Below are 17,029 nucleotides of genomic sequence, written 5' to 3'. Positions count from 1 at the left end.
GGACAACGCGCAGCGGGCGCGCCTTTCCCTTTTTCGTCTTTTCCGTCGCCGGTCCAACAAACTAAATTAATTATCATCCATCATATCATCCCATCAATCACTTCATACGGCCGTCGCTGCCCCAACTTCCATCCCTCCTCTCTGGTCTCTGCAGGACAATGGCTTCTGACTCTGCCGATGAGGCAGACAAGTCGCGGTCCCGCAAGTCTAGCGTCCGCAAGCGTGCTCAGCTATGGATGACCAAGGGAGGTCTTGTCCGTGACGACTCCGACGACGAACTCGGCGAGGAAGACCACCCGTGGGAGTGGATCTATGACCACAACGACGAGAACAACAAAGAAAGCGAGCAGGCGACTACAGAAGATACCCCGAAATCGAGCCGAAGACGCACCCCTCGCCCCAATGCCAAACGCCGCCGGACTATTGTCGGAGCTCGGATGGGCTCGTTCGAATGCGCCTTGGGCCAGGTGGTGCTTTTGAAATCCCCAGAACCAGGCAAAGATTGGATTGGCATTATAACGGAATTCGTAGAACAGGAGGATCCGGATGCTGAGGACGAGATCATCAAATCGGCGAACATCATGTGGTTTGCTTCCCCGGATGAGTTCATGTCAACCCGGAACAAGCGACGAGCCGACGCTTTGCCCAACGAGCAATACCTGACTGCCGATTTTAACGTCAATCCTCTTACGTCGATCAGTGGCAAAGCTACGGTAATGTCCAAGGATGCATTCTACGCCAGGTACCCAGACGGTGCTCCCCCGAAAGGAAAAGAGGCCCTCGCGGAGTTCAACAAGTGCATTGTTGTTCGGAGAGGAGTAAACCAGCTGCAAGGACGTTATACGGAAGAGTTTGTCTGGGAGGACGTATACCGTGAGGATAGGGTCTTTGATCTCATCACCTTGATTAAGGATGGGTTGAAAGCAGCCAAAAAGCGCAAGCAAGTCGACGACGACGTGAGTGATGTTCCTGATTGGTGGTGGATTCATGGTGCTAACGTATGTTGGAGTATGATGACAAGAAGGACGACACCAAGGAAGAGGATGACTTTGTCCCCACCACACCTAGGAAAAGGCAGAAGGTGGCTACAAACGCTACTCCCCAATCGCGGCGTCAAAAGACCTTTACCACCCCAGCTCATAAGAGGTAGGCAAACAAGCTCCTCCAACCAGATATCGGCTAACGTATCCCGACAGGATCGTCGTCAAGAAGCCTCTCGAATTTACACCTCTCGGTACTCGTATTCTTTCACCCACTCATTTCGCCTCCCCGTACCGCCAGGCGCGCACGTTGCTGCACGTTTCCACCGTGCCTACATCGCTTCCATGCCGAAAAACGGAGTTCGAAACAGTGTATAGTCATCTCAGTGCCGCGATCATGGAAGGGACAGGGGCTTGCATCTACATATCAGGAACGCCGGGTACTGGAAAGACAGCAACGGTCCGCGAAGTCGTTTCGCAATTGAATTCGGCTGTGTTGGCAGAAGAGATGGACGATTTTATTTTCGTTGAAATCAACGGCATGAAGGTCACCGATCCTCACCAATCTTACTCGCTGCTCTGGCAAGCGCTCAAGGGTGACCGAGTATCGCCTTCACATGCTCTCGACCTTCTTGAGCGGGAGTTCTCACATCCATCCCCGCGACGAGTGTCCTGCGTCGTTCTTATGGACGAGCTCGATCAGCTTGTCACAAAGAATCAGTCTGTGATGTACAACTTCTTCAACTGGCCGGCGCTCCGCCACTCTCGCCTTATTGTCTTGGCTGTCGCAAACACCATGGATCTTCCAGAACGTACGCTCAGCAACAAAATCTCCAGTCGCCTGGGTCTCACCCGTATCACCTTCCCCGGATATAAGCACACTGATCTGATGGAAATCATCAGCACCCGCTTAGCCAACGTACCAGGGAATATCGTCGACGCGGACGCCATCCATTCGCCAGTCGCAAGGTAGCCGCCGTTAGTGGTGATGCCCGACGTGCCCTGGACATCTGCCGACGCGCCGTCGAAATCGCCGAACAGGCCAGCGAAGCAGCAGCCCAAGACCCAGACACAGACAAACCCGATGCAGACGACACCGAATCCCTACCCCCAACACCCAGCAAGACCCCAGCCCGCAGAGAAAGATCCCTCAAACAATCCGCCCAGTCCTCCCCTCAAAAGAAACCACCCACCAAACCACAAACCGTCGGTCGTGTCACCATCGCCACAATCAAACAGGCCATTCACGAAGCCACTTCAACTCCTCTCCAACAGTCCCTCCGCTGTCTTCCCCTCGCCGCTAAGCTCTTCCTCGCCGCCATGCTAGCCCGGGTCCGACGCACCGGTATCTCTGAATCAGCATTCGGCGACGTAATCGACGAAGCCAAACGAATCGCCGATGCGGCCGTGGCTGTGGCCGGAGCAGCAGGCGCCGGTGTCAAAGACTTCCTGCTAGCCGGAGGGACCGGCGCTCGCGTACGAGCTTTGGGCTACGCCGCAATGGAACTGACGAACTCGGGCGTCCTCGCTCTGGAATATGGAGCCGGCGCCAGGGGACCCCTAGGTAGCGCTGCTATTCCGCATCGTGGCGATCGTAGCGGAAAAGTACGACTCCGTATCGCTGCAGAAGATGTCAAGATTGCTTTTCGCGAGGATGAGGAAGCCAAGGGGCTTGGATTGGGCTTGGATCAGTGATTACCACTCACTATAGTCGTGACCATCTAGATGATACATTACTTACTGTATAAGAACAATGATACCCATATGTGTTATTAATAAAACAATACAAATACAAACACTAGACACAATACCATGAACCTTGACATCATTACACACAATCTAGTGACTTCTACAAGTCAACGGCAACTATAAGGACAGACACCTCAGTCTCTAAGAGATTATATGATACATTCCTTTTATGAGCCCTTCCCAGGGCCAATCTGACATCCCAAATATTTAACGCTAAACTCCTAAGTGCATACACAGCATGACATAACATCAAAGCTAGAAAAATCCCCCTTGAAGTAGCTCCCCCAACACACCAAGATAAACGAACTGAAAAAAAAGACATCGGGGTATTGATGATAATGAGCAGAACCACACAAGCCACACTAACAAACTAATACCTCTGTCTCCCCAAGGTGGGGGCCCAGGTAACAGGGTGCGATTCTTCGGTGGCCTCATCATCCGGCTTCCAAATCTTAATAGTCTTGTCAGCCTCACCAGTAATAAGACGCAAGCCAGTACGATCAAACGTCGAAGCCATAATACCCGCCTCGGCTTCCAGAGAACCCGGCTGAGCGACAGCGTCGATGCTCTGGAACTGGTACCCGGTCTTCCAATCCCAGAAGCACATGGAGCCGTTATCACCGCCGGAGAACATGACGTTGTCTTCGTTGACGGAGAGGGTGTTGATAATAGCGTTTTGACCATCGAAGTTCTGCATGAAGTCGCCCTCGGGGCACTTCCATTGCTTAATGGAGCCGGTGCTGGCGGAGGCGAAGGTGAATTCGCGGGGGTGAGTGGCGAGAGCGCGCACACCCTTCTTGTGGTGCGTGAGCACGCCCATGGATTTACCGGCTGCGAGATCCCAGAGGCGGACGGTGGCGTCCAGGGAGCCGGAGATGATCTGCGGGTCGGCTTCCTGGCATTTGACATCGGCGACGGTGCCCTTGTGGCCGGCGAGGACGTGGACGTTGGCGCGAGTGCGCATGTCCCAGACGCGGGCTACGCCGTCACGACCACCTGTGACGAGGAGGTCGAGACGGGGGTGCAGGTCGAGGGTGTAGACGCCGCTGAGGTGGCCGTGGTAGTGACGGATGACTTTGTTGGTTTCGAGATCCCAACACTTGACCATTTTGTCTTCACCGCAGGAGAAGAGGTACGGATGTCGGGGGGACACGGCCAAGCCGCGGACAGTGGAAATGTGACCCGTGAGAGTGAGACGGAGGGCACCTGTAGCCAGATTCCAGATCTTGATGGTCCGATCGCCTGCACCACTAGCAAACCACTCGTTGTTGGGCTCGACGGCCAAACTGCGCACCCAACCCAAGTGGCCGGAGATGACCCGCATGAGCTTCCATGGCGGGTGCCAGTCGGGTCGTTGCTGTTTCGTCGCCGAGGGACAAGGGCGAATTCGTTGGGAGCGTTTTCACCGCCGACGCCGCCGGCTGCTGGGCCGGGGGCCTTCTTGACGAGTGCCATGGACGCGCCGCTGCCGTCCACGGCGGCTTGGGCCTGTGGTTGGATCTTGGGGCGTTTGGCGCGTCCAGCGGCCACGGCTTTGGCTTGCTTTTCGGCGAGCGCTGGGGGGAGTTCCTTCACATCTTCGTATTCTGCTTTGCGCCGGTAGGACGTGGCGATGGAGCCATTGGCGACGGACGGGGTGACCATTAGGTAGTCAGAACCGAAGAGCTCGGCCGTCCGCTTGGCGGAGAGGCGCACTGCCTCGTCGGGTGTGGTAGAGGGAACGACGTCCATTGTGATGGACTGGAGGGTATTCCGACGCTCGGTATGTAGGTTGAACTGCTTGCTGCGGAGACGTGTCGTTGGCGCGTCCTGAGCCCCGAGGCGGGGTGTACTGGGCTTCTAGTGGAGACCAGAGGTGTGCCTCATGCGGAGTGTATTGTGCACCGGGATGACAGGAGAAAGTGCGGCGCGAAAGTAGAATTGGTGATGATTTGAAGTGAAGGCGAAGTTGGAATCAGCGGCAGCGAAGCTCGACTTGATTTTCGGCGGGCGGCGAGCTATTTTCTGCCTGAGGCATTAGCACCATTTTCAGGTGTCAAGGCCTAGATGCCGACCCCGCCGATTAATTGATTGATGCTATTCAATCCCAAGTAATTCTGTCACATCCACAATGAATACCAGTCAGGAAGCTAAGTTTCCTCTTCACGAGGCTGCCCGGGAGGGCAAAAGTACGAGGCATTCAACCCGGACATTGTGATAAGCTCTAACCGATCTCCTCCAGCTCAAATCGCTGAATCTCTCCTCAGCGTACGTACTCCAAAGCTGCCCCGCACCGCCATCAGGGAGCTCTATACAACCTCACTATCAGCTCAAAGACCGTCTCGCTGATGGCTTCTAGGCCAACCCCAAGCTAGCAAATGTCAAAGATGACGATGATCGCCTTCCCATCCACTGGGCGGTAGCATACAACCGTCTCCCGATTGTGGAGCTACTGATATCCAACAAGCACTTTGATCCCGATGTCGAGGTCCGTTATTGTCTCATCTTTTGTAATGTACCACGCCAGAACATCACTAATATTTCCATAGGATGGCTCCGGCTGGACACCACTCATGATTGCATCTAGCTTGAAGAACGCCGAAGGCGATCCCATCATCGATCTCCTCCTCAAGAAAGGCGCAGACGTCAGCACGAAGAGCGTCTCGGGCCAGGTACTTCCCGTCCCTTCCTCCTAGGCCACCTTTTCCCTAACTTAATATCTGTGTCTACAATAGAACGCCCTCCACTTTGCAACTTCCAAAGCCAACCTCTCCACCGTCCGCACCCTCATCGCCAACAAATGCAGCGCAAGAGTAAAGGATAGACGCGGACAGCTGCCTCTGCACCGAGCAGCGGCGATTGGATCCTCGCCTATCATCAAAATCCTTCTGGAGGAGGGGAAGAGTCCCGTCAATGCAACGGATGTTGATGGGCTGACAGCTTTACATCATGCCGTGTCAGAGGGTCACGGCGATGCAGCGATTACGTTGCTCAAGGCTGGTGCGGAGGCAGATAAGAGGGATTCGAATGGTGTTTTGGCCATTGATATGGCGCCGGATAGCAAGGTTCGTCTTCTTCCTTTTTTATCATATATAAATCGAGGTGGGAGTGTGTGCTGATAGTGGTATGCGTATAGGTGCGGAGCTATATCCTGCAAACAGCGGAGAGGGAGGGGATCGAGTTATAGTTTATTCGGTATGTTGGATAGGAGGAACGAATGGATGGAAGATATAAAAAGGATTAATACCCGAGTCTATCTTTGATACTCTCAGGCTCATCGAATGACTGTTTCCATATTATTTTTGTCTTAGTAATTAACGGATTCATGACATCTTCTTTTTCAAGGCATGTCTCACATCACATCGTCTAAATCGGAGTCTAGCCCGAACGATAAATCTATTTACAGGGCAGCAATCACAAGTCTACTACGCATAAACACCTCTCATCTCATGGTACTGTCAACCAATTCCCGATAGATCTTCTTGAGATCCGCAATATCGGCCTGAAGCTCTTCCACCTGTTCGCTCTTCTCGCCAAGCATTTCAAGCGTCGTCTGGTATCTCTGGTCAAGATCCTCTAGCCGCTTTTCAAGTTCTTGCACGCGGGCGTCGGAGGATCGCTTCTCTTCCGCCTCGCGCATCAAATCGACAATCTGCTGGCGCGCTTCATCTCGTTGTGTGGTGATTCGGGCGAGTTCGTCCTTCGATGCTGCGCGTTCGCTCTCAAGGCGACGGACCGTGGCGCTCATGCGCTCAACCAGCTGGACGGAAGGTCCCGCTCCTACAGTCGACTCGGAGATGATGTCGTTGATGCCGCGTGAATGCTGTGTCGGTGCTCCGCCATAGGCAGAAGGGGTACCGGAGCGGCTGAAGTACTCGTCAGGCTCGAAAGTGATCGATGGTGTTTCCGGAACAGCGTGGTGAGAGGAGCCATTGGTTTGCGGTGGAGAGAGCATCAGGGTCGAGTTGGGGAAAGAGTTTTGACGGATGGGAGTGCCAACTTCTGGCGAAGTTGGTAACGTCGAGGACCGACGGCTCGTGGGCCGGAAGTCTAGTGAGACAGGCTCGAGAGCACTTGGTCTTCGGCTGTAGGCAACGGGGGACTGCGTCCGTGGCTGCTGGAGCAAGGCAGGGGGCGAAATGGTCTGCTCGCGCCATTTGGTTCGCTCCTCCTCCAGTTTCTGCGACCATGTGGCATCGAGTACCTTCTTTTGTTCGACGAGATCCTTTTGAGCCAGGGCCAAGTCATCCGCCGATTTCTTGAGCTTCTGCTCTGCCTTTTGTAGTTCTTGCATGCGCTCTTCGAGCTTTCCTTCGAGGTCATGCTCGGCCTCCTTAGCACTCTCCAGGTCTTCTTCAAGTCTTTTCGCTTTAAGGTTCTGTGCACAGTTAGCCCATCTGGTATCAGTGCAACATAGAATTAGGCTGTCTTACCACTTCGCGGATCTTCCGTCGCATCTCGCCCTCCCGTCGTGCAACCTCATCGCGCTCCTTCTCGACGTTGGCCAACCGTGCCAGTAATGAGCCCTCCAAGGTCTGCCAATTCTCGCTGGCGACAGCATATTGTGTTTGGAGCGTTTCGATCTGACGCAGGAGTTTGGCTTGCGCATCACCTGTAACACCAGAAGACGCCTCTTCTGCCCGAGACCGCAAGGACTCCATCTTACTTTCCAGCGCCGACTGTTCCCCTTTTAGCTCGATCTCCAACAAACGCGCTCGCTCCTTCTCCTGCTCAATAGTTCCCTTCAGATCGCTGATCTCTCTGTTCAACTTTTCTTCACTGATTTCACGCTCGATCTTGGCGCTTGCTAGATCCTCCTCCAACTGGGTAGCGCGGCGTTTCTCCTGCTCGAGGGCCTCAGATTGAGCCTTGGCCTCTGCGGCCTCTGCCCTAGACACAGCTCGTGCGAGTTGTCCCTTCAATTCCTGTACGGTTTGGCTGAGTGCGTTACGCTCCGCTGTCGTGGCTTCCAGGTCCCGGGACACCTTCGTTTGCGCAGACAGCGAGTCATTTGCTCTCTTCTCAGCCGCCTCAGCCCGTTTGGCTCTAGTTTCTGCGTTGGCAAGATCCCGTTCCAGTTTTTCAGTCTTCTTCTTTGACTCAGTCTGGATCTTTGCGTTCTCTGCCAATTGCTGCCTCAGTTTCTTGATCGCGGTTCTGTGGTCCATTTCCGACTTGGAGAGCTTCTGTCCTTCCTCGAGCAGCAGAGCGATCTTCTCGTCCTTTTCTCGGAGCTGCTTTTCGACGCTCCCTGGCTCAGCTGTGGCCGCTGCCTTCTTAGCAGATTCCGCGGCTTCCTTGGCCAGATACTTTAATTTGGACTGCAGCGCATCGATCCGTTCGATGTATCCGTACATTTCCTCCTGCCACTGAGACTCTGCAGCTCTATGATCCGCCTGTAACTGCGCAATAGATCTATCTTGGTCGCTGGAAGTTCGAGGGCTGTCCGTAGGAGTATCTGTCGTTGGCAGGGAAATCGTCGGCGCGGGAGTTTGATCGGGCTCGGGAGACGATGCGCTGGCCTTTTGTGCAATATCATGTGTCACATTAGATGCATCTGTAGAGGCAGCCTCCTCAGCATTAGCAACTTCGGTCTGCGAAACGAGGTCCTGAGAGCGGCGCGACGAGACGCCTGAGTCCTGGCTTATCCGAGGAGCCTCTGTAGCTGAAATCACTTCCTGCCGACTGGAGTTCCGAGAGTGTCTGCCTGTACTTCCATTTTGGGAATCCAGACTAGCATCAATATCCATGCTTGAGCGTCCACCGTTGCTGGGAACTGGACTGCTGACGGGGGAGGGGGCATGGCTAGAAGGCTGCGAGGAAGTATTGCCAGCGGTATTCGACTTCACCACAGCACGAGCCAGGCGTTCCTGAAGGCGATCATTCTTTCGCGCATTCGACGAACTGCGTGATATACCTAGTAACTGTTAGCAATCTGACATACTGCAACAGCCTGGATCTATCAAGAGTCTCATACTGCTCGTCTGCTCATTTTGTTTGGGCTTTGTAGTCGCATTCTTAGCCTGAAGCTGTTTCTGGTCCTCCTCTTCGGCCAGGATCAAATCCAGCCTGGACTCAACGCCGGCAACGGCTTGCTGCAGGAAAGAGCCCACTTTCCATTTCGGCTTGGAGCCTTGGGAACCCTGCGACATCGTGATGGCTGTAAGATTTGAAGTTCCTGCAAACTAGGATGCCTAGCAGCAAGAATGCGCCAATTCAATCATGGAAAGCGAGGAATCTGGAGGATGATGCGATTTGATGCTGGCTTGTCGTCACTCAGAGGAAGACGAGGCCGTAGTACGCGGACGCGGGGAGGAACCACAAACGAGAGACTAGCTTAGAGAAGCACGAATTCCACGGAAGTGAAAGAGCAATGAGGTCAAAAGAGAGTGAGTTGTCCGACCGGAGTCGGGAGGGGCCGTTCAGTCGATACGTTGCAGCTTGCGTGGACTCCGAAGAAGCGATGAAGCGCAACCGGCTTGGCGGCCGGGGATGGAGAGACACTAGAGAGAGTGACGGCGAACGTGATTCGTATCATCATCGGGCTCCTCCCTGGCCGTTCCCCAACCTCCTCCTCCTTCACCACCTCCGCAACCCCCGTCCCTCTCCCCTCAATCCAGTTTTCTCCGTTCCGGTTGGCTCCTGAATTCCCCCCTCCTCCGGAATCACCATGTCGTCGCTACCCCTGGAGCCACCCACCTACCTCAGTTCGCTACAGAACAACATCCGAGCTCGTCCCATCCCATGGGAAGGAGCTGTCCGAGCGGGAAACATCACCGATGACCACCTGAAGAAGATTAAGGCGGTGGACAAGGTTCGCAAGGAGCAGCGGCGTCAGACTGTCGAGGGGGATCTGGCTGGTTATGTTGGTCTACTCTCTGGTGGCTCTGAAGGGAAGAGCGTGCTGGACTCCGCCTCCAGGAGAACCGATATTGTGCAATACATCCTCGTGCTGGCCGCGGATTTGATCAACGGTATGGGCATTTCCTCCGTGGTCGAATTGCGATAGTGACGATGGAATGCTGATCAGCCTGGCTCTCTAGATGTCCCCTCCCTATCGACCGCCCTGGTCGCGCATCCCGACCCTTACAAGCCATTCCTTCCCCTCTTGCGTCACTCCACCAACCCCGAAGACCCGATCCCTCTGCTTACCTCCACCTTCTTGACCAACCTTGTCTCCGTCAGCCTGAGCTCGTCATCCAAGCCAGCTGCGCGCGATGATGAAGCGCTTCCGCAGCTGTACACCTATCTCTCTACCCTGACCCAGAACCAAGACAGCGGGCTGCAGGATATCGGGGTCCAGGAGCTGTCGGCATTGCTACGAACCTCTAGGTCTCGCGAGATCTTTTGGAAGCAGAGACAGCAGACCGTCGAGCCGTTAGTCGAGATCCTGCGTGCAGCCACGGGTGCTAAGGATAGCAGCTCCAGCACCTTGGCTGGCAGCTCGCGCGCGATCGAGCCCGGCCTTGCCGGTGGAGTCGGTCTTCAGCTGTTGTACCGGGTCTTGCTTGTTCTCTGGCAGCTCAGTTTTGAAGGGGAGTTGATTGGTGATGATCTGCAAGCGTATGTGACATGAATAGCAATGGGTGTAAGATGGAATGAGGCTGACGATGAATATAGGGACTACGAGTTTGTCCAGCTGTACACGCACCTCCTGCGCCTTTCCCCGAAGGAGAAGACCACCCGACTCCTCCTTGCAACTCTCAACAACCTCCTGTCTAGTAACCGCACCACCCTGCTCCCGGTCGCAGTTTTTGTCCGCCTTCCTGCCCTCCTTACGAACCTCGCCGGTCGCCATCTGACCGACCCCGATCTGCTGGAGGACCTCACATTCCTGTCCGAAATGCTGGATGAGTACACCAAGACACAGACGACGTTCGATCAGTACGCAGCTGAGCTGCAATCTGGCCACCTCCGGTGGTCCCCGCCCCACCGCAACCCTACCTTCTGGAAGGACAATGCCCGTCGCATCCTCGACGAGAACAACGGTGCACTTCCCAAGAAGCTGTCCGAAATCATCTCCAAGAGCTGGGATAACGACAAGCAGGTGCTGGCGATTGCCTGTAACGATGTGGGTCACCTGGTGAAGGAACTGCCCGAACGGCGGGCACAGCTGGAAAAACTGGGTCTGAAGACTCGTGTCATGGAGCTGATGACGGACAAGGACGAGTCGGTGCGGTGGGAGAGCTTGCGGGCGGTGGGCGAGTGGCTGCGCTACACGTTCGATGACTAGAGTTCAACGGAGGAGAGTGACGTGATGTGATATATTACCCGGTGCTTGTTTGATCTGCTTCTGTCTGGCCGAGCATAGACCTGCTCTGGCTGTATTGTATGGATTCTCAGCGTAAATCATTTTCAAATGCCATTGCCGTATGCACATAGCCAACTAAATCGAACCCGATAAGGTTTCCGCTCGGAAGCACGCAAGCCATGCATAGCCCGCCCCCTCGTGGCGACGATCAGTGTGACCTAGATAGATAAGTCTGGAGGCAATGCCTGGGAAAGAATTAGAGTACTGTGTCATGCACTTTCTGATCTGAGACATCAGAATCCGATCCACGCAGAGTGCCCAACGGCTGTTCTGAGCACGACGATTGGCAGCAGCGGTGGATCGATGATCGGCCGCTATACAGAAAGCCGCGGGTCCCGCTTGGGTTCGCCTTATCTCATCGGTCTCAACTTTTAGTTTCTCGCACTGACCGTTAAGACTTTCAACGGGCTCGTGGCGCACCTGCGGCTTGGGATTCATCTCCAGCTCCTCATCTCCGCACGGAACCCAACTGCAGTCATCGACTTGGTGACATCTCGCCCCCTTCTTGTCACTCTTATCAGCTGCGGAGAAGTAACCAGCGGACGAACACCCCTGAGCCGGGGAAGAGCCGAAGACTCCGCGGAGGGAAAAAAGTAAGCAGCAACATTTTCTGCGATCCCCTCATCCCCGCCAACTCCATGTCTCGATCCTTCAACGGGTGCAAACGATGTAAAGCCCGGCGGCAGAAATGCGACGAGCAGCGTCCCAGTTGTGGTCGCTGCATGTCGGCCGGCACGCAATGTCGATATGCGATGCAGCTGCAGTGGGGGGGCCGAGCCTTTTCGCGCTCAAGGTTTGGAGCCTGCGTGGGAACAGGAGGCATGCAAAAACTAGGTGGGTGAATGCCATGTAGCCTGTTGTATACCGGGATATACTGATCTAACTTTGCTACTCGCAATCAGAGTACTCCCCGGGCGAATTCATCTACACCACCAAAGCTGCGGCTGCTCTTTCTCCGGGCACAATAGCAACATCTCCTTCTACCCAACCGACGAACACCACCTTAGTCCGCCATATTGATCCGTTCGCCTCCCTCTCTACCGATCAGAAATCCCTCCTACACCACTTCCTCAATGATGCCTCTCAGATCACGGCTTGTCATTCCGGCATGCAGCGCGATATCTGCAAGATGCTCGTCCCTATGGCCCTTCAGACCCCGTCCCTCCTCTACGCAACCATGGCCCTCTCCGCTATCCACCTCCAAGCCCTCCACAACCAATCTGAAAACGTCAAGTCTGCACCCGAAATCGCACGCTTTATGGCCCTCAGTTTAGAACATTTCAGAACGGAACTACAGAACCCTGCGAGCAGGGGATCGGATGCGCTGCTTGCAACCGCCCGGACCCTCTGCCTCGCCGAGATTCATTCCGGTGCAATTCACCCCAATTCCTGGCGCGCACATATCGAAGGTGCCCGGGCTCTGATGGAGGCCTCGGATCAGAGCGGGGCGCTGTCCCCCAAGTCGCCGGAGGGGTTCAGACGGTATCTAGATAGATGGTATCGGTCAATTGTGTCGCTGACAGCGTTGACGGGGAATGGGCCGCCCATAGGTGAAGCTACGGATCAGCTGGTCTCCATTGGACCAAACCAGTCGGCCTCGCCGGATTACTTGGATGATTACTGGGGTTTTACGGTAAACTTGGCCACAATCTTCCGGAGGATTGGGGCTGTCGCGTGGCGGGAGCATCAGAGTCGGGGCCAGGAAGGTGATGAGAGTTCTGTCCAAGGGAACGAGATCAGCGTACACAACGAAGCTGCAGCGCTGGAGTCGTCGCTCCGCCATCTCATGGAACAAGAAGTGGCTTCGCAGCCCGCATTCTACCCTGGCGTCGTGGAGGGTCTTTCTGCGGAATGTATCCAACAGCTCATGCTCTGTAACGAGGCCTTCCAACTCAGTGCTCTCATTCAGATCCATCGTCGACTGCGAAAGACACCAGCGTCTGCACCGGTGGTGCAGGAGTCGGTTAAGAGGATCCTTGAATGCACGGCTCAAATCGGGCCGTCTCCGGGACTGAGCCCGTGGGTAATGCTGACTACCCCGCTATTCATCGCTGGGTGTGAGGCGCGCGGAGAAGACCGTGAGCAAGTGCGACGGCTACTGTCCTCGCTGCACGATACCATTCGAGTACCAAATGTGTTGCAGTCATTGAAGTTTCTGGAACAGTATTGGGCGAATCAGTTGGATGAGAACGAGGGGTGGAGTCAATATCTCGGTATGTACAATTCGTCTGTTAAAAAAGAAGATAATACTAACGCGATATTCAGATCGGATGAGATTTGATTTTATCCCGTACTAAATTCGAGGCGATTTCCTGAATGATGATATGTTTATGTGTGTTTATGCGAGCGTCGGTCTGACTGGATATTATATGGTCTACAATGTTATACATTCTGAGAACAGCTGAAAAGCGTTACGAGTCAGGAGCAATGAGCTTTTACGTGTGTGCACATGGCGTTGGTTGATTGATTGGAGTTATGTTTAGCGATGAGTTGAGGCGTCGATACTTAGGTTGTTAGATATATGCAGAAACACCGAGTTGCGTGAATTTCCAACAATAACTCACTAGCCATGTATGAGAATTCCAGTGGATATACCCAGTATACCAATGTATCACATAAACGATGCTACTTCCAGTAGTAGAAGTAGTGACTACGGAGATGAAACCGAACCGAACCCCTAATATACACCACCCAACCACCCGAAAGTACTAGTAGACTACGCAGCAATTGAATAACCATCTAACAAACACTGCATAACTGCATTATGACTCCCAAAATAGAACGGGAACACCTGCAGCTATCTACATATTTGCTTATTTCCTGCGGCACTACTGTACGTTTGACACCCGCTGAACCAAGGAACGAGAAGAGAGCGAAGAAAAAAGGGTCTACATACGTGAGTAGTAAGGGGGCCGGGGGGGCTAACACTAACTGAATCCACCCCTGCAGCCCTGTATTATCTATCCTTCCTTAGCCCTTTCAGTTTGTAGGCCATGGAAGTGTACGGAGTAGACTAAGACATAAGTCGCATGGGATGGCGCCACTTGAGTAATGGCGAGGAGGGATAAATATAGAAGCAGAAGAAGGAGAATTTATTGTTCGTGGATTATGTAGTTATTTTCCATTGTTCTGTTTGCTTTCGGAGTGATGGTTGATGGTGGTGGTGTCAATCACAAAGAGAGTTGAGTTGGGCTTAGAGTTTGGGAAGAAGTAGGTTTCGGCCCCTTGCTGATGTAGTAGGTGGTTCATTATTATACACTTTTCTTTTTAAGTATTCTCAAGATTGAGAACTTGAGGAGAATACAACGTTTGACAGAAAGATAGAAGGGGAGATAAGTAGAGATGGAATGGGAATAAATTTATTAATGTCTCATTAGTAAATATATTTATGATAGATAGTGGTTAGACTACACTCCGTACTACTAATGTGAATGTCTCTCTCGGAGAAGAATACCCAGAAAAGATGGGATAGACAAAGGGAACACGTACTGGACCTTTAGTACTTGAGTGGTTACTGTAGGATAATAGAACCACTTAATTTATATACTAGACACGGCAGAACTTATCAATTTAGTAAGTACGTAGTAGACCCGTTAGTACTAGTCAGGATGATCCATAATAATAACCCCCAGGGTTATCCGTGGTCAGACCATCTCCTATCACGTTTAATGCTATAGTGGAAGAGAATAAGTAATAAATAGTAGCCAGATAATAATACTACTGTATAGTAAACCTACACTATTGCAGCCAACCGTCGACGATCGAAGGTCTAGAATAAGCCTCAATAGTATCTATCGGTTGACAGTCGTTTCACGTCGCAAGATATATTTAGTAATTGGATTCTGGACTGGTCGTGTGTCAGTTTCTAACTGATGCAGGAGAGAAGGAAAATGTTGGTTCGGGACGGAGAACCGCGGCGGTTAGTTAGTAGTTTGTAACATTCCATCCAAGCGAGTCAAGCCAAGCGCTTAGAACTCTTAGTACCTAGCAGCCCCATTGCCATGGCCCCCCCCAAGGCTATACAGTGCAGACGGGAGTCTCACTTTTCTACCACGGTTCAGGTCTCAAACCCAATCACATCGCCAGTCATCACATGCAGGAGATCCGCAAAAGTGGAGATCAGTGCACTGGAAGTGTGACGATGTCTGCGTCTGCAAGCTGCATTCTGCATTGACACTCTCCTGAATGTACAGTAGGTGACGACTACTCTGTACTCTACTGTCGTATGTGCAGTAAATAGGTGGTTAGGAGTGGAACTAGTTCGGGTCATAACTGCTCGGGTGCAGAACGCACCGGCCACTAGTCTAGTCAGTAGGAGTAAGTAGAGTAAGAGATTTTCTCTCTCTCTCTCGGGAGAGGGAGAGGTTGGGGCCAGCCGATATGCTGACTATAGGGCCACATTATTTCTGTTTAATTTGGTTGTGCTATTTTCAGTATACAAGCCTCCTTGTTGGTGAAACAGAAGATGACAGCATATCTTTGGGGGTCTGAAAATGCATCTCTGGTTTCTTTGACCTTGATGTTTGGTTGTGGTTGATGCTGCAACCATGGTTTGGGTGGTGTATGGAAAGTCAGTCAGTCAGTAACTTGGGTCTCTAGACTACCCCTGACTAGAACTGCGGTCTTCCGACTACCGCGATATCGAGTGGGGCTGGACTCCGATCGGCCGTCTGGACTGGAGGCGAGCTGGTCTCGGGATGGCAGAGATAGCATGAAGATGAAGAAAACTGGCGTAAAGAAATATGAGAGGAGCTGTAGGAATGTTGAGTCCAGCCTGATGAGAATTGACCAGCAACAATGGCCCTCTGGGCAGTGAGAGAAGTTGGGTGTTAACAACCAACTATCTACCAACTAAAGATCCAGCGGATTATTATTATTATTATTATGGGTTCCTGTAACTGAGTAGAGCAAATCCCCACCAATTCGGGAATTAGTTTTGTCGGCGCCAATCAGCAATTGGCTTGAAGCTCAGGTCAATCTCACGATCCTCTCTCTCCAAAGTCTTTCTTCCTCTCTCTCTCACTCTCCGCCCCTTTCAATCCGCCCTCCTTTTTTCTCCCCTTCGCCCTTCTCGCCCGATTTTCCCTCTAAACCAACTGGAACTAACCCATTCAGAAACTGACTGCGTGTAATCCATGTGCGCATGTCTGCTTTTGTAATGGACTGATTGATCCAGCTAGATTGGGATTGTCTGAACTTTACCTATTGACTATCTACTTGCTCACCCGTCCAATGGGTCCGTTCCATCCACTATTCCCCTGAACGTCTTGTCAAACCTGCCTTTCCATCGATTATTGCCCCGTGCCAAACTAAACGCCTCCTGCCCTCGTCACCATGAGGGTGCGTCGATCCTGAACTCATTGACCAACGATTGTTTCTGATCTTCCCTCCTCTCTGTCTCCCCCCCCCCTTCCCGTCTTTGCCTGTTCTTGTCAATTGTCCCGGGTTTGGCGCTCAACCTTGCCAATTAGAGTGTCTTCTCCCTCATGGCCCCAGGCTGGACTTCTCCGCCTGCCTCGGGCGCTTTATCCTCAAGCCCAAACCATAATCATCTCCATTCCTTGTCCCAGACTTATCATCAGTCTCCATTCCCTGTGTCTGATGACCCCGGCGCTTGGCCAAGCTCCTCCTCCTCCTCGACCTCCCTCCTCTGCTTCCTCCACCTCCGCTGCCGCTGCTGGTCCTGTCACCTCTCCTTCTTCCCATTTGCCGCCCTCTAATACCTCTCTGGCCTCTCCCCCTCCTTCTGCTACCCTTGTGCGCAGGAAACCGCTTCCCCAGGATGCTGTGATCCTGTCGCGCCAATNACAGGCCTCCTTCCTCGCCCCTGCTACCCTCCTCCCCCNGGGGTGACTCGCCTGCAGATCCGTTATCACTCCCTGTCTCTTCCTCTCCTCTCGCTGCTGACCATCATCATAACTTGGCCTTCTCCCCTGCATCCACCTACTCCTTCTCCGGTTCTGTGTATGAAGTTGACGGCCAGGAGGACGAGGACTCCCTTCATTCGGTT

The 17,029-nt window shown here is 53.1% G+C and overlaps 8 protein-coding genes across 8 annotated transcripts; 5 read left to right on the top strand and 3 right to left on the bottom strand.

The window, feature by feature from the left end:
- Positions 1 to 158: 158 nt before the first annotated feature.
- Positions 159 to 2,675, top strand: An08g02810 (uncharacterized protein; the record flags this gene model as incomplete). The annotated part of the gene is made up of 4 exons (XM_059748909.1): positions 159 to 998; positions 1,037 to 1,146; positions 1,197 to 1,709; positions 1,907 to 2,675. The coding sequence occupies 4 exons, from the start codon at positions 159 to 161 to the stop codon at positions 2,673 to 2,675; spliced, it is 2,232 nt and encodes a 743-aa protein (XP_059603930.1).
- Positions 2,676 to 3,099: 424 nt separating this feature from the next.
- An08g02800 (uncharacterized protein) lies at positions 3,100 to 4,053 on the bottom strand (the record flags this gene model as incomplete). Its single annotated transcript, XM_001392360.3, has 1 exon — positions 3,100 to 4,053. The coding sequence occupies one exon, from the start codon at positions 4,051 to 4,053 to the stop codon at positions 3,100 to 3,102; it is 954 nt and encodes a 317-aa protein (XP_001392397.3).
- Positions 4,054 to 4,839: 786 nt separating this feature from the next.
- An08g02790 (uncharacterized protein) lies at positions 4,840 to 5,895 on the top strand (the record flags this gene model as incomplete). Its single annotated transcript, XM_001392359.3, has 6 exons — positions 4,840 to 4,897; positions 4,951 to 4,976; positions 5,068 to 5,196; positions 5,258 to 5,380; positions 5,444 to 5,773; positions 5,845 to 5,895. The coding sequence occupies 6 exons, from the start codon at positions 4,840 to 4,842 to the stop codon at positions 5,893 to 5,895; spliced, it is 717 nt and encodes a 238-aa protein (XP_001392396.1).
- A 255-nt stretch (positions 5,896 to 6,150) lies between these two features.
- Positions 6,151 to 8,458, bottom strand: An08g02780 (uncharacterized protein; the record flags this gene model as incomplete). Its single annotated transcript, XM_001392358.3, has 2 exons — positions 6,151 to 7,086; positions 7,142 to 8,458. 2 exons carry the CDS (start codon positions 8,456 to 8,458, stop codon positions 6,151 to 6,153), a joined length of 2,253 nt encoding a protein of 750 aa, XP_001392395.3.
- Positions 8,459 to 9,378: 920 nt separating this feature from the next.
- On the top strand, positions 9,379 to 10,941 carry An08g02770 (uncharacterized protein; the record flags this gene model as incomplete). The annotated part of the gene is made up of 3 exons (XM_001392357.3): positions 9,379 to 9,682; positions 9,752 to 10,271; positions 10,329 to 10,941. The coding sequence occupies 3 exons, from the start codon at positions 9,379 to 9,381 to the stop codon at positions 10,939 to 10,941; spliced, it is 1,437 nt and encodes a 478-aa protein (XP_001392394.1).
- A 716-nt stretch (positions 10,942 to 11,657) lies between these two features.
- Positions 11,658 to 13,316, top strand: An08g02760 (uncharacterized protein; the record flags this gene model as incomplete). The annotated part of the gene is made up of 3 exons (XM_059748908.1): positions 11,658 to 11,853; positions 11,922 to 13,232; positions 13,285 to 13,316. The coding sequence occupies 3 exons, from the start codon at positions 11,658 to 11,660 to the stop codon at positions 13,314 to 13,316; spliced, it is 1,539 nt and encodes a 512-aa protein (XP_059603929.1).
- A 1,311-nt stretch (positions 13,317 to 14,627) lies between these two features.
- On the top strand, positions 14,628 to 15,835 carry An08g02750 (uncharacterized protein; the record flags this gene model as incomplete). The annotated part of the gene is made up of 6 exons (XM_059748907.1): positions 14,628 to 14,652; positions 14,898 to 14,938; positions 15,011 to 15,162; positions 15,260 to 15,340; positions 15,454 to 15,504; positions 15,595 to 15,835. The coding sequence occupies 6 exons, from the start codon at positions 14,628 to 14,630 to the stop codon at positions 15,833 to 15,835; spliced, it is 591 nt and encodes a 196-aa protein (XP_059603928.1).
- Positions 15,836 to 16,038: 203 nt separating this feature from the next.
- On the bottom strand, positions 16,039 to 16,958 carry An08g02740 (uncharacterized protein; the record flags this gene model as incomplete). The annotated part of the gene is made up of 3 exons (XM_059748905.1): positions 16,039 to 16,104; positions 16,245 to 16,277; positions 16,563 to 16,958. 3 exons carry the CDS (start codon positions 16,956 to 16,958, stop codon positions 16,039 to 16,041), a joined length of 495 nt encoding a protein of 164 aa, XP_059603927.1.
- Positions 16,959 to 17,029: the final 71 nt, after the last annotated feature.

This window comes from Aspergillus niger (assembly GCF_000002855.4).
Source record: "Aspergillus niger supercontig An08".
NCBI classification, from domain to species: Eukaryota; Fungi; Ascomycota; class Eurotiomycetes; order Eurotiales; family Aspergillaceae; genus Aspergillus; species Aspergillus niger.
This window is presented reverse-complemented; position numbering and strand designations above follow the sequence as displayed.